The sequence below is a fragment of the Tupaia chinensis genome, unplaced genomic scaffold (assembly GCF_000334495.1).
Source record: "Tupaia chinensis unplaced genomic scaffold, TupChi_1.0 Scaffold145396_1, whole genome shotgun sequence".
In the NCBI taxonomy this organism is placed as follows: domain Eukaryota; kingdom Metazoa; phylum Chordata; class Mammalia; order Scandentia; family Tupaiidae; genus Tupaia; species Tupaia belangeri.
In genome coordinates, this window is record NW_006205257.1 from 2,068,660 (window position 1) to 2,084,962 (window position 16,303).

The window sequence follows — 16,303 nt, forward strand, 5'->3', positions numbered from 1 at the left end:
CGAGCCCTATGGGACCATGCGTCACTTCCTATCTCCATGACCTATCCACTGTGCCCGGTGACATCCTTGTTACCTTACAAGGCCCAGGGGCACTGCCCTTCCTTTGGGAGGTTTTCTGGCCTCCGTCTCTCCTTCCTGTCCACCCTTCCAATCTCATGGTGCTGGGCTGTCTTGCCTCTCTAGGCAATGTCCCCGCTGTGACTGGGGTTTCCATATTGTAGGTGCTTACATGGTTTCTTCTCCTTAAGCTAACAGTCAGTTTCTTTTGCCAGGACACCTATTTTAGACCAATTTGACGCCTGTGAGCACTAATGGTACCGATGGCCAACAGTGCCAAGGATACGCAGCTCTGCTCTGAGGTTCCAAGCCAGTTCTCCAGGCGGGCCATCCCTTCTCGTCCCAGCGCGGATCTAAGCAGACTGCGCTTTCACTGCCTAGGAATATGGAGTGTGAGGCCCAAACGCAATACTCTAAATTACAAAATTATAAGACGTATTTTGAACATTATCTTTAAAATTCAGTATTTTGAAATTTTGAAAGTTGTTTGTAAACTGTCAAGAATTATGGAGTATGAGCTAAAATTTTTTGCTATGTAAAGTAAATGTGGAAAAATGTAAAAATAAATAAATGAAAGGAAAAAAAAATTCTGACAGGGCTCAGTGCTGTGTAAATTTCGAGTTAAATACACGGTGAGTCCAAGTATTTAACGCACCTTCGGATTCCATTCTGTCTCATTGTCGGCGGGTTTCACTCTACAGACGATAAACTCCACAGCCTGAGGGGGCAGCGTGTGGAAACGCTCTGGGCAGCAGCTGGTCCCTTGTGACGAGCCTGGTCCTGCCCTCATCTATGAACTGGACCAGCACGTTATCCAGGGCCCACGTGTCTTTTTTTGGGCTCATCTCCAACACCTGAACCCTGTGGGACAAAGGTGGCGTCAGTTTTACAAGGAGATTCTGGAGAAGAAATCCCCTGAGTCTCGACTTACCCAGCAAGTGGAAAATACACAGAAAGACTCCCGCTCCACTGCAGGGACATAAGTAGAAAAACGTAGTCATTTCCAACAGAGCAACCCCCTTCATCTGACCACATGAGAAAATGGACACAGCACGTTCAAGTGTCAGAGTATCTGAGTCGAGGCCATGGCTGGTGGCACCTGGTGTGGACTCCAGGAAAGTGGGTGCCAGCCAGCACGGAGCCAGACTGCTTGGGTGGGGACGCTGCCATGCCACTTACTGAGCTGACCTCAGAGATGAGGGAACATCGCCAAAGCTCGGTCTGCTTACCTGTGAAATGGCAACCGTGTCCATTTTATGGGAATTTGTAAAGGATTAGCTGAGGGAAGATGTCTGCATATGCCACACACAGCACCGTGTTGGCTCAGTAACTGTCTCTGGTTACGCTGTCACCCTGCTCTGTGCTCAGAAGCCGGGTGGTCTAACGGGTGGAGCGCCACCTGGTGCCTGCGGACGGCACACCGGCACCACACGCCTGGGAGGCAGACAGACTTAGGATGGAGACACTCGGTCAAGCGGACAGGGGTGGGAAGAGGACTCTGCTACCAATTAAAGTTACCACATGCTTCACAACTTCAGAGAGGAAATCATCAGATATTTCACCTGTGAAAAACTCTGTTTTCTGCCAATCCATACAATCCAAATTTCTCCACCTTTTCAGTGGTTGTTTTATTACTGGAATCCTTAAAATACTCAGTCATTTCAGCATGAAGAGCTTCATAAAGATCCACATGTTTATCAATGATACGACCAAAGTAATTTGTTGCATTTGAAATATAAAAAGGTATGAGCTGAAACACAGACAGAAAACCAATTTTATCTAAACAAAAGATATACACACTCCTCGTGCCTGTAGAAATTAGCACCTGACCTAAGAACCCAAAGTATACGAACAAGGGATTTTAAAATCACTATAGAAGGGGGGAACCAGCAGTTAGCGTAATGGCTATGTCGCTGCACTCCCATGTAGTGGACCGCAGTTCAAGTACCAGACCCGGTGGCTTAAACTCATGCCAGGCACATGTGTGTGCGTGCCCAAGATCCTGAGAGGAGAATGGAGGAGAAGGGACTGCGGTGTGGCCATCCTCCCAGGGGGTGAGTTCTCGCTTTCTGTCTCTCTGTCTCTCTCCGTCTTTCTGGCGAGCGCACGTGTCCTATAGCAAAAACCTCTCCAAAAAAAAAAAAAAAAAAAAAGAAAGAAAGAAAAAATCACTGTAGAAGGTTGGTCAAGAAACAAAATAGATACCTTCCTGTATTTACGAATGAATAGTTTTACTATAAATCTAATAGATTTTTTTTTTTTGGCAAATTGAATTACTTTACAACTACTTTACTACATAGAGCATTTCTTTACTTTTTAACTGAACCTTTATAAAAATTGTTATTGTTATTTTTTTTAATTTGCTGGAGGACATGTGCACTCTCCAGAGAGAGGCAGAAAGAGGAAAAGTGAGAAAGCACCGCCATGAGGGTCACACTGCAGTCCCTTCTCCGCTATGTCCCCCTCCCTGTGGAATTGTGGGCGTGACCACACATCCAGCTTGTGTCTAAGAAGTGCGTCCAGGACTTGAATCACATGGTCAGTCGTGCGGGATCCAGTCACCTTCACCCCCAGGCCACAGGCTGGCCCATCACCTTCAGTTTCAAAACAAGCTGCTTTCCAGCTGGTCATTTAGGAAACGAATGCCAAATAATTAATAGACTATGTCTATCCTGTGTGTGTAGTGTGTATATATGCACGATGTGTGGATGTGTACATATATATGTAAATCAGGAATTAAAGAAACAAAACAGAAATGATGGAATAGGACTCGGGAAATATTTAGAAATTCAAGAAAAATTACTTGAATAATGAAAACGTTAGTGGAGTCAATGGCGACCCCTAAGTCAGATGTACTGCACACTCTAATTCCCAAGATCACTGTGACGATGACCTCGTTTGATAAAAGGGTCTTTGTAGAAGTCATTCACTGTCTCCAGCCGAGAAGACTGTCTGGGTTACCTGGGTGGCCTCCCTCTGAGAGGGCAGAGAAGAGGTGAAGGCTAGTGATGGTGCAGGCAGAGCCTGGAATGATCTGGCTATGAACTGCTACAAACCAAGGAATGCCCCAAACCAAGAAGCTGGGCATGTGTGTGCGCGTGTGTCCTAAACCAAGAGGAGCTGGAAAAAGACAAGGACTGGACTGTGATCTAGAGGTTTTTCAGGGAGCACAGCCCTGCCGACCCCTTGATTTCAGAATTTCAGCCTCGAGGGACCAGCAGTTGGTGTGATGGCTATGTCGCTGGACTCCCACGTATTCAGTCATAGTTTGAATCCCAAGCCGGGTGGCTTAAACTCAAGCCAGGCCTGTGTGCGTGCGTGCCCAAGATCCCAAGAGGAGAAGGGATCGTGGCGTGGCCAACCCCCCTGGGGGGGGGTGATTTCTTGTTTTCTGTCTGTCTCTTTCTGTCTTCCTGGTGAGCACACGTGCCCTATGGCAAAAATCCCTCCAAAAAGAAAAAGAATAGAATTTCAGCCTCCAGAACTATGAAAGAATAAATCTGTGTTAAAAGACTGACTTAGGGTCATTTCTTACAGCAGCCAGAAGAAACCAACACAACAGACAATGCTTTAAAGGAAAGAGGTGACAGGCAAAATATTTTTAAATTCAAAAAGAAGTGACAAAATTAGTAAGAAGGATTTCAAAGAAAGTAACAAATGCTTAATTCTGCAATTTAATTTGCACCTCAGAATTTTCCTCAAAGGAACAATCACATCTGTTTTTTATTTTTTTGGAGAGGTTTTCGCTAAAGGGCGCGTGTGCTCGCCGGACAGACAGAGAGAGACAGAGAGACCGAAAGCGAGAAATCACCCCCCAGGGGGGATGGTCACGCCGCAATCCCTTCTCCTCCATTCTCCTCTCGGGATCTTGGGCACGCACGCACACGTGCCCGGCGTGAGTTTAAGCCACCGGGTCCGGGACGTGAACCGCGGTCAACTACATGGGAGTCCAGCGACATAGCCATTACGCTAACTGCTGGTCCCAATCACATCTATTTTGAAAAGATTCACAAAATCACTGAAGTACTTTTAATAGCCCCCACATGGTAACAATTACCGGGCTGTTGGAAAAGCCATGACATATTTTTTTCAAATGTGTTATGACTTTTCCAACAACCCAATATTTTTCTGAAATTGTAAGTGAAAACAAAAATCCGTTAAGTTACCACCCATTTATCCAATTTGATCTTTTTTCTTTAGGTTGTTTTTTTTAGTTTTTGCTTTGAGGCACGTGTGTTCATAGGAGAGAGACTTTGTACACATAATGTGCACATGTACTTGGTATGCTTTTCAAGTCTCTGGGCCCACGACTCACACAGTGCAGTTGGCCACATGGGACTCGGCTGTCTTAAACTCCATGCCTTGGCCGGCTCGTGATCTTGGTTTTATAAATAAACTAGGGCTCTGAAATGAGGAACCTTCTAAGGACCCACGCCTATTTTCATATTAATGGTGATACATTAATACTGACATGACATATTAATATGGACATCATGATCACATTCTACCAAAATTCTGCTGCTTGAAAAATTAAACATTCATTGAAATGACCACGAACCACTGGACAGAAGGATCTGTGACAAATCTTACTTTAATATAGCCAAGCATTGGTAGCGCTTGATTGGATAATTTCCTCGGTATGTCCATGTCTGGATTAATATGGTGTCGGTCAGGACAGGTCCTTCTGTCTCTGGAAAAAAAATAAGTGACTGGATTTTTAAACCAGGAAAAATAACCTAATTGTTATTACAGATTTCTAAGCATTCTTGAGAAAAATGATCCATAACGGAACTGAGAGAACTCTTCTTCCGAACGCTTTAAAAATGAAGCACTTGTGGGGCCAGCAAATGGTGAGGTGGTTAAGGCACTGGACTCTCCCACATGACCCACTGCAGTTTGAGTCCCAGACCTGGCGGCTTGTTTTATCACTTTCTCTCTCTCTTTTAATTTCTCTAGACAAATTAAAAAATAATAATAAATAAAATTAAACAAATAATTGTTAAAAGAAGTTAAGCAATCATACTAAATATTTCAGTATGATTATTGAAGTTAAGCAATCTTTCTAAATATTTCAGTATGATTATTTAACATTTAAGTAGAAAAGGTTCTCAAACTTAATTAACACTAAATAATTTTTTAAAATTATTTATTTAATTTTATTTATTCATTCATTTATTTTAATTTGACCAGAGACACACTGACACACACACACACACACACACACACACACACAGAGAGAGAAAGGGATAAAGGAAGCCACCAGATCTGGGACTTGAATAGTGGTTGGCCATGTGGGAGTGTCCAGCACCTTAACCACCACACCACCTGCTGGTCTCAACACTAAATAAATTTAAAGGAAAGTTATTTCATTCTTTCTCTAGACATTCTTAAATGTATTAAGTAAATAAAATACGCTTCCAAAACAGAGATTTTTGAATCGAAACATATCACCATAATTTACAACAAAGGCCAACTAACCTCAAAATCAGAATCTATTCCTTAAGTATAATGTTACCTCCAAACTGAAAAACAGTTGAAGCCAAAGTCTTAAACATCAATATTCTATTTCAAGGCATAATGGAAATTCCTGCTAACCACATGTTTAATGTACCATAATTCCAAAAAGTTAATATTATCAACAGTTATCTTGGGGCTCACGGGTAGTGTGGCGGTTAAGGCACCGGACTTCCACATGACCAACAGCAGTGTGAGTCCTGGACCTGGAGGCCTGCTTTCTCTCTCTGTCTCTCTCCTAGTGAGAACACATTCCTGACAGTAAATTTTAAAATGATAGTAATAATAATAAAATAATAAAGAATTATTTTTTAAAAAGAAAAAAAAAAAGAATCCATGCACTCCCTACTGTAGTGTTAGGGAATGGCAGAAATGCCACGCTCCTAGAACCCCTTGGGGACTTATGAACTCTGAATGAATGACTGCAGGGAAAATGGTGAAATACCTGACCTCTTGTCTTCCTGCTAAAAACACCGACAAGAGGCCATTAAATGAGTGTGTGATCTGATAAATGTGCTCTCCAAATTCCAAGGTGTTCTGTCCAGCCTCTGGTGTCAGTGAGCCACACCCCCTTATCAATACTGAAGCCGTCCTGTCCAGGAATTACCCTTATCTTTCTAATCCTCTAATAAGCAACTTTCCCTCAAAGTACCTTTCTGTTCTCTTTTGTCCTAGTAAATATGGAGGACGAGAGAGACCTAGCAGGTGGATCCCTGGTCCGGCCTCCCCCTCTCCCCCTTGACTCAGACCTCTGTGTCTCGAGGAGTTATTCCGTGTATGCTTCAGATAAGTCTCTGCTGGACAGAAGACTCACAATGTAGAACGATGTTTTATAAAAGGAGTGATGTATGTAGATGTGCTCACATTTACATTTTTTTAAAAAAGAATTATTTATTATTTATTATTCATTAATTTTTTTTTATTTGACCAGAGAGAGAAGCACAGATTGAGAGAGGGAAGGTGAGAAAGCAAGCCACAAGGTCCGGGACTCTAACCACGGTCATCCACGTGGAGGCGTCCAGCGCCTTAACCACTACGCCACCTGTTGACCCCACATTTATTTTGATGATAGTCACTGATGCATGTCATCTCTTTTAGCTGTACTGTGGGAATACACTGAGTAATTAAATGGAAAAATCTTGCTAATTTTTTAATAATATAGAGCTGAAAATGAGTTCTCTTGTATTTCTCTTATATTTACTTGTTTTGTGTCTTAAATTGAGCATTAAGAGAATGCAATATTGGGGTCCAGAAGATATAATGGTTATGTCACTGGACTCCCACGTAGTCAACCAAGGTTCAAGTCCTAGACCCAGCGGCTCAAAACTCACTCAGGGCACTTGCACATGTGCCCAAAACCCCAAGAGGAGAAGGGATTGTGGCATAGCCATCTCCCCAGGGGTTATTTCTTGCTTTCCTTCTCTCTCCCTGTCTCTCTGGCAAGCCCCCTATACCAAAAAACCCCTCTTGGAAAAAAAAAAAAAAGAAAAGGAAGAATACAATGTTGGGGCAGACAAGTGGCATGGTGGTTGAGTCTCTGGACTCCCATATGGTCGACTATGGTTTGGGCCCCAGACCTGGAGGATTCTTTTCTCACTTTCCCTCTTTCTCTCTCTTGCTCTGACCCTCTCTGGTCAAATTAAAATAAAATGAATAAATAAATAAAAGTTAAATTAAAAAAATAGAGCTTGGGGACTTTGAATTGGTAAATATTCATAATATGTGAAGGAGCATAATACATGCTATACTGTATGATCCCAGTCACATAAAACTACATGTTGTGTGTACAAACAGAAGGACACATGAAACGGAGCTGTTTGTGACTATGGATGACTTTGTCCTTTGCTTCTTGTGTTTTTCAGTCTCCTGTAATGCATACACTAATTTTTTAAAAATAAAGGTAATTTTTAAAACCTGGGGGTGGAATAGAATTCATACGGTCCCTAACAACATTCCAGTAGGGTTTTTCAATAATGGACAGGCCTGTTTTTAAATGGATATGGATATGAAACCAGCAGATGGCATAATGGTTATATCGCTGGACTCCCAAGTCAACCATGGTTCGAGTCCTGGACCAGGTGACTTAAAATTACACTGGACGCATGTGCATGCATGCCCAAGATCCTGAGAGAAGAATGGAAGAGAAGGGATTGCAGAGTGGCCATCCCCACCCCATCCCCGGGGGTGATTTCTCCCTTTGTCTCTCTCTCTTTCTCTCTCCAGCAAGCACATGCCCTACAGCAAAAATCTCTCTCTCTCTCAAAAAAAAAGTATATTTATATGCAATAGATTTAGAGTAGCCAGAACAATCTTGAAGGGAACTGAGTTTGGAGTCTTAGATACCAGATACCGAGACTTTGCTATAAAGCTACAGTGCTTAGTGAAGCGTATTACTGGTATAAACAGACAAATGTAAAAGAACTCCTGAGTTAAAACATGGATCACATGTATCTGTGAGAACAGATGATGTTTTAAATAAATACGTCACTGGGCTCCTACATAGTCGACTGTGGTTCGAGTTCTGGACCCAGCAGCTTAAAACTCAAACCAGGCATGTGACTGTGAGTACCCAAGAGGAGAGTGGAGGAGAAGGGACTGTGGTATGACCATCCCCTCAGGGGGTGATTTTTTGCTTTCTGTCTCTCTGTCTCTCAGCAAGTGCATGCACCGTATGGCAAAAATCTCTCTTAAAAAAAAGGAAGAATGAAAGGAAGAAAGAAAGGAAGAAAGAAAGGAAGAAAGAAAGAAAGAAAGAAAGAAAGAAAGAAAGAAAGAAAGAAAGAAAGAGAGAGAAAGAAAAAATAAGCAAAAGACCTGAATGGTCAAATGTCCCAGAAGCATATAAAAAGATATTTGATATCGTTCATCTTTTTTAAATTAATTTTTATTTTATTTATTCATTTACTTATTTTATTTTGACCAGAGAAACACAGAGAAAGAGAGAAAGTGAGAAAGCAAGCCACCAGGCCCAGGACTCAAACCATAGTCGGCCACGTGGGAATGTCCAGTGTCCTAACCACCACACCACCTGCTAGTCCCTTTGATATCATTCATCTTTACAGAGATGCCCACAGCCATGATGGTACTATACCCATGGGTGCTAAGTGGCAGGAGGATATGGGGCAGCTCAAACTATCGCATACACACCGACAGGCTCAGAAATGGTCAGCCACCCTGGAAGGGCTAAACATAAGCTCACCCAGGACCTGGCAGTCCCACTCATTAGTAAAGACCCAAAGGAAATGGGCGCATAGCTTCACAGAAGGACACACGGATACTGACATTGTGATATATTCATACGTTGGAACACCGAGCCATGAGATAAATAAAATAAACCACAGATAAACATAACCGTGAATGTCACAGCCATTTGGGTTTAGAGAAAAATGCCAGACGCAGAAGAGGATATACTGTAATTTCATATATTGGGTCGCTGGGAAAGTCATGGCGCATTTTTACGTAGAAAAACAGAAAAATACGTCATGACTTGTCCAATGACCTAATGTATGGAGTACAGAAACAAACAAAATGAATCAACCTTGACAGCAACCTGGAGGGTGGTTACTTCTGGGGGAAGGTGCACCAGGCAGAGGGTGAGGGAATCTCGCCTCCACGCACCCTCAGAGCCGGGAGGTGGTCTGCATGGGGACGTCCGTGTGACAAGTCATCGAACTGTGAACTTATCGTCTGTGCACCTGACTGCACATCACATCTCAGTTAGACAAAAAGAACACCGGCTTACTTGCAAAAACCGAAAGCCTTAAGATACGAGCAAAGGGGCCTCCTGGATTTTTTATCTTCTTTGGCTTGTAGGACGCCGGCGGTAAACTCATACAGCTCCGGAGGGATTTTGGCATCAGCTCGCTCCAGGTAGTGCAGGACGCCAGCTGCGTGGCTTGCGTTTCTCTCCGTCAGCAACAAGACAGATTTGGTTTTTTTCTCTACCTGTTCGGCAGGAGAACCCTTAAAATCGGGAGTGAGTAAGGGAGGCAGATCACTCACACTAGTACGAATGAGGAAAGCTGGTGCGTGCTGAGCTTGCCATGACACAGAAAATGCCAGTGGGATGTTGAAAGGTAATAAAAACGAACCAAACCTGTTCCATGAAACTGTGAAAATAGTCAGACATGCAATACAGGCGTCCACCGAACGTTTTCGGAGAGGAAGGGAAGCTGAAGTGAATCACGCAGGTGGCGTCAGTGATGGCCAAGAGTGGGATGCAGTCATCGGTTAAGGCTGGAGAAAGGGAGGCAGACAACCTCACGTGAGCTGGAGTCCACGGCACTCACTCAGTGCCAACAACCCACACTGAGGTACGTGTCAGCACTGAATTTTGCTTTTTAAATGCAAAGAAACTCCATATATATGTGTGTGTATATATATATACACACATATATATATATGGCATAATGGTTACATCGCTGGACTCCCATGTAGTCGACCATGGTTTGAGTCCTGGACATGATGGCTTAAACCTCACGCCGGGTGCAAGTGCATGCATGCCCAGGATCCCAAGAGGAGAACAGAGGAGTAGGGACTACGGAGTAGTCATCTCCCCTGGGGGGTGATTTCTCGCTTTTTGTCTCTCTGTCTCTCCAGTGAGTGCACGCGCCCTATAGCAGAAATCTTTCTCAAAAAAAGAAAAAAAAAGCCAGACTCTAGTGATTAAATTCCAGAGAAAAGTGATTTCTCATTTACTGTTAAAAATGTCTCTATTAGAGGCCGGCAGGTGGACTGACGGTTAGGGTGCTGGGCTCCCATATGACGACCACAGTTCAAGTCCTGGACCAAGTAGCTTGCTTTCTTGCCTTCCCTTTCTGTCTCTCTGGTCAAATTAAAAAAATAATAATAATAACAACAAATGTAATTGAATAAGTAATTCTTTAAAATAGATCTCTATTATAAATCCAGGCTGCACATATTGTTTTTAATTATTTTACACATTTTGACTTTTATAATTCTAATTCTAAATTTAACAATCATTTATGATCATGTTTCATTATAGGCATGTATATATATCCAGACACATGGGAATTCATACACACACACACATATGTAAGAATACATATATACACACACGCACACACACACGCGCACACACGCACACACACACACACACACACACAGTGATCTTCAAACTGGAGCTCTAGGGAGAATGCAAGGCAGTGAGAAAGAAAGTGAGAAATCACCCGCTACTGGGATGGAGGAATGGCTAAACCAAAATCCTTTCTCTTCCATTCTCTTGGGATTTTGGGCATACACATACATGCACCTGGGCATACACATACATACACATTCAAGCCACCAGGTCTGAGACTCTAACCCTGGTCAGCCATGTGGGAGACCAGTACCTTAACCACTATAACACCTGCTGGCCTCTCCACATAAAAATGTCAGTGGAGGTTAATTTTCAATTTAAAATTAACATTACTAATAAATTCTCAGTAAATCTAGGAAACAGTAAGGAATCTGGAGCTGAGATATGCAAATGGAGACACGATTCCTAGGGGTTCACTTACCCAACACAATGTGAGAGCCAGCACTTAACTTCTTCTTCCACTGTTCTAGAACACTCTTTAAGTTAAAAACCATTTCTTTATGCATTTTCAAGCAAAATATTGAATAGCTTTCTACTACCTAAAGATAAAACAGAAGGGGTCAGTTCACAGTCAGGAACACAAGCTTAAAGCCAATTGCTTCATCAATAATTATCAATGGAAACTGCTTCAATGATCTGTGAGGGTATGACCTCACTGTCTTAGTCCAATATTATGTTGCCAGCAGAAATACCTGAGACTGAGTGATGAGTGATTCACAAAAATAGAGGTTTATTCAGCTCAGAATTTGGAGGTCTGAGGTCTAGGAACCAGCTTCAGGTGAAGCTACAACAAGGAGGAGGGCAGGGTCTTCTTGAGCAGCACAACCATTCCCAAGTTTCCACCTGTTCTGGTCTCCTTTCCTGTCTTACCATTCTACTAGATTTAACCATGGGAGGGACCCCACCCTAATAACTTTATTGCATGCAAGGGCCCCAGCCTGGAACACTATGGAGGGTTTAAATTTTCACTTAACATCTTATAATATAACCAGGTCCTAACACATGTACCGTTTGGGGTTGTCCAAACCATAGTACTCATTGATCTAGAATGAGATGACTGTAAATTTACTTTTGTTGATTTATTCAGAGATGTTTTTTTGCTATAGGGTGTGTGTGCTTGCCAGAGAGATGGAGACAGAGAGTGAGAAATCACCCTCCAGGGGATGGCCACGCCAGTTTCTTCTCCTCCATTCTCCTCTTGGGATTTTGGGCATATATGGACATGCATCTGGTGTGAGTTTTAAGCTGCTAGTCCAGGACTCAAACCATAGTTGACTACATGGGAGTCCAGCGATGTAACCATTATGCCATCTGCTGGTCCCAACTGTAAATTAAAATAAATGTATTTCCAAAATTCTATAGTTTATATCTAAAAACTTGCTCAGGTAAAACAAGCATTATTTTGCTAAAACTACAAGCAGGTCTTCAAAAAGGTCATGAAAAATACATAGATTAAAAACCTATGCATAGATTTTTTTTTTTTAGATTTATCTTTTTACATCAAAATTAACTTGTACTTTAATTCCATTTTCCATGATCTTTTTGAAGTCTTCCTGTATTTTTCTTTTTTAAAAAATAACACAAATATGCATGTGCATATATATGCATATATTGATTATACGTTAATTATATGGTACTACTGTCAACAAAGACTGTATTTTTTTAGATTTTTTTTCTTTTGGCTATAAGGCATGTGTACTCCCTGGAGAAAGACAGAGAGAGAGAGAGATGGAAGGGAAAATGAGGAATCATCCCCCGGGGGGATGGCCATGTTGTGATCCTTTCTCCACTTTCTTCTCAGGATTTTGGGCACATGCGCATGTATTTCAAGCCTCTGGGTCTGGGACTCAAACATGCAGTCAGCCATGTAGGATCCAGCACCTAACCACCATGCCACCTGCTGGTCCAACAAAGACTTTCTAACTATACCTTGTAGCTCATTATTGTGGAAAGCTGGGAGCATTACGGAATCTTTTATTTTGTATTTGGTTCCATTTCCACAATTTAACATTAATGTATGCAAAATTATATTAAATCTAATACATCTTTATTTATTTGGCTTTTCTAGTTAATGATAATACATTTTACTATGATCTTCTCATTCTTAAATAGTGTTCAGAAGATGCTGGCATTTTCTCAAGAACTAGACCCTCTTGGTGCTCCAGCACAGCTCTCCTTGGAGAAGGACGTGCCAGTGGAGCGGGAGCCCTTACCTACTACCTCCCCACTGCCAGGCCCCTGCCACCAGTGCTTCAGTGAGTGGAATCCACTTCCTCTTCTGGGAGATGTTACACTTGGGAAATTGTTATTTCCCTGCCACGTATTTGCCTATCCAGCGACTGGCTGATGACCTGAGAGTCAACCACAATTTAAACAGTGAGGAGGTTTCTATGCATGTAAGGGCTCACCTTACACACTATTTCTGTTTCAGCGACAGAGCAGGTGAAGATCAAGGTCTTCTGTGCCTCACTTGGAATGAAGTCAAGGACTTGGAGTAAAGTAGAAGTTTTTTCACATTCTAGACAAAGATGTACTACCTGAATGAATAGAGAAAGAGTGATTTGTTTTAAAATAGAGATTTCTGCCACAGGGCATGTGAGCTTAATGGAGAGACAGACAGACAGAAAGGGAGAAATCACCTCCCAGGGGGGATGGCCACACCACAATCCCTTCTCCTCCACGCTCCTCTTGGGATCTTGGGAACACACACACATGCGCCCGGTGTGAGTTTTAAGCCACCGGGCCCCGGATGCAAACCGTGGTTGACTACATGGGAGTCCAGCGACATAGCCATTACACTAACTGCTGGTCCCGTGAATTATTATTTTAATAGAAAAAAAAATGTACAGGACAGAACTATAAATACACGATTACAGAATTGTGTATGAAATTCAAGCTATCATCACTTCATAGTAAACCATGAATTAAAGTTTACTTGTTTGTGTTCAAGCCACCACCACGCGTGTGCCTGCACGCACACACACACCCACGCGCACTCATTCTGACATAAGCGTGACTCCCTTACCTGCTGGACGCTGCCATACAGGGCAGCCTCCTCCATGGCTGTGATCACAATGTAGGGATCGCTCATGAATTCTTTGATTAAACGTTCTATATGCTTGTTCCAGTGAACTCCAACCGCAACAACCTGATGTGGTGCGGATTCCCTTTCTTCAACCTCAGTACTTTTTTTAAAGTTATCTAATATAGCAAACATCTAAAAAAAATTAGTATAGTTCATTTTATTTTTATTGTAAAAGAGAATCAAGAATTAGTCTGACGTACATAAAACGTAAGGGATTGTATATTTTCTATTCTCAGAGTGAGGAAGGTCTTTCCCATTAAAAAAGGAAAGGAAAAAACTAAAAAGAATAAATACTAATTTTAAAGTCAATAAATATCCTAAAACTCCGCTACGAATAAAAGTAAAGCACAAACAACACCTTAGTACATATGTGTAACATGGGCCAGCAAGTTCATGTGGCAATTAGGATGGCTGGATCCCACATGGCCAACTGCATGTTTTCTTTTTTTTGGAGAGGTTTTCGCTATAGGGCGCGTGCGCTCGCCAGACAGAGACATAGAGACAGAAAGCGAGAAATCACCCCCCAGGGGGGATGGTCACGCCGCAATCCCTTCTCCTCCATTCTCCTCTCGGGATCTTGGGCACGCAGGCACACGCGCCCGGTGTGAGATTTAAGCCACCGGGTCCGAGACGCGAACCGCGGTCGACTAAGTGGGAGTCCAGCGACATAGCCATTACGCTAACTGCTGGTTCCTGCCAACTGCATGTTTTCTGAGTCCTGGACCTAGTGGCTCTAGAGACACCAGGCATGTGAGTGTGTGTGTGTGTGTGTGTGTGTGTGTGTGTGTGTGCACGTGCGCCTAAGATCCCAACAAGAGGGAGAAATTGAGAAGGCATTGTGATAACCGTTCCTCATGGAGGGTGCTTTTTCACTCTACCCCACTGTACCAATGTCTCTCTCCAGCAAGTACATGTGCCCCTCTGGCAAAATATAAGGAGGAAAATGTGTAACACATCTTTTTTTTTTTTTTTAGAGGTTTTTCACTACGGGGCCCCTGAGCTTGCACGACAGACAAAGCGAGAAATCACCCCCCAGAGCGGATGGTCACGCCGCAATCCTTTCTCCTCCATTCTCCTCTCGGGATCTTGGGCACACACGCACACGTGCCCGGCGTGGGTTTTAAGCCACTGGGTCCGAGAGGCGAACCGCGGTCGACGATGTGGGAGTCCAGCGACATAGCCATTACGCTAACTGCTGGTTCCCAAACACATCTTAAAAGGAACTAACACACTCACTGCATCAACAGAAAAGGTGACAGAAATGAGCAAGGGAATAAAAGAAGAACTCATAGACAAATGGATGCAAATGATCAACGTGAAGTGAAGGTCCAAATGTAAGTAACAGAAAACATACAAATTAAATGAATGAGACTGGGGAAGAAAGTGAGATCCCCTGGCAGGGCTGCAGGGAGGGTGGTGTGGTGGCTCACTGCTCAAGGAAGTGTACAGGTCCATGCTTTTAGAAAGGTCACTGTACAGTGCAATGTACCAGGATATTAACTCGATAAGAACCCGAGACCTTAAAGTTCGGGAACCCTGTAGAGGCCCAAGTGAATGCTCTTCTTATCATGATATACTTCTTCCAGCAAATGCCGAGCAAGACTTCATAGTCTTTGATCTACTAAGCTCCTTCCTAGGAATTTATCCTATTGGAAACAGGTGCAAACAAAATGTGTGTCCTTTTTGTTTGTTTGTTTTTAAAGATGTATTTATTTTATTCATTATTATTATTATTATTTTTATTTGACCAGAGATTGAATGATGTGTCTGAGTCCAGAGCTCACAAATAGCCCAAGGCTAGGCCCGGAACTCACAATAGCCCAAGGCTGACCATGGCTATTCCAGGCCTCTGTGCCTCTGTGAATTCACTGCCTCTGCCTCTGCCTCTCCCCCTCTGAAGTGATAAAACAATCTAAGGCCTTGAGAAGCCAAACACCCTGCTTATCTGACCTTTTCTTCCTGAGAACAAACTCTGGGCTGCATCTTCCAGATGGGCTGCTTCTTCCTGATAGCCTGCTGGAAACCGCCCCTCCCCAAACTTCCTGATAAAAGACTGTGCTCGACCCCCAAGTGGGGCTGGAGATTCTGAGTGTTAACTCCTCCACACCCACCCACTGGCGTATTAAAGAGTTTCCCCTCTCTCTGGAGTGCAGCCTTTTACTGACTTTCCTTGTTGCTTAAAATAACAGAAAGAAAAAGGAACTAAGGAAACACAAAGCAACCAGGTTACAACTAAATAGCAGCTATGTATTAACATTGAATGTAAATGGCTAAACTTCCCCAACCAAAAGATGTAGACTGGCTGAACGGATAAATAAAGCAACATAATAAGCTGCTTAAAAGAAATACACTTCATTTATAAAAACATAACACAGATTGAAAGTGAAAGTTTGGAAAAATAATTCCACGCAAATGGAAACCAAAAAAAAGAAAAGAAGAGAAAAACAAGGTGGGTCAGACAAGTGGCATGGTGTTTAAAGTGGCTGTATCCCACATGGCTGGCTGGGCGGTTTGAGTCCCAGGCATGGCGGCTTGGAAAAACCTTCTGG

The 16,303-nt window shown here is 42.8% G+C and overlaps 1 protein-coding gene across 1 annotated transcript in view; it reads right to left on the bottom strand.

The window, feature by feature from the left end:
- TDRD12 (tudor domain containing 12) overlaps positions 1–16,303 on the bottom strand; it is a 96,946-nt gene that overhangs the window by 12,842 nt on the left and 67,801 nt on the right. Inside the window, 9 exon segments of the mRNA XM_027768073.1 lie at positions 713–806; positions 808–918; positions 1,620–1,807; positions 4,648–4,747; positions 9,314–9,516; positions 9,668–9,807; positions 11,091–11,208; positions 13,078–13,206; positions 13,695–13,886. Of these exon segments, the coding sequence (XP_027623874.1) occupies positions 713–806; positions 808–918; positions 1,620–1,807; positions 4,648–4,747; positions 9,314–9,516; positions 9,668–9,807; positions 11,091–11,208; positions 13,078–13,206; positions 13,695–13,886 (1,275 nt within the window).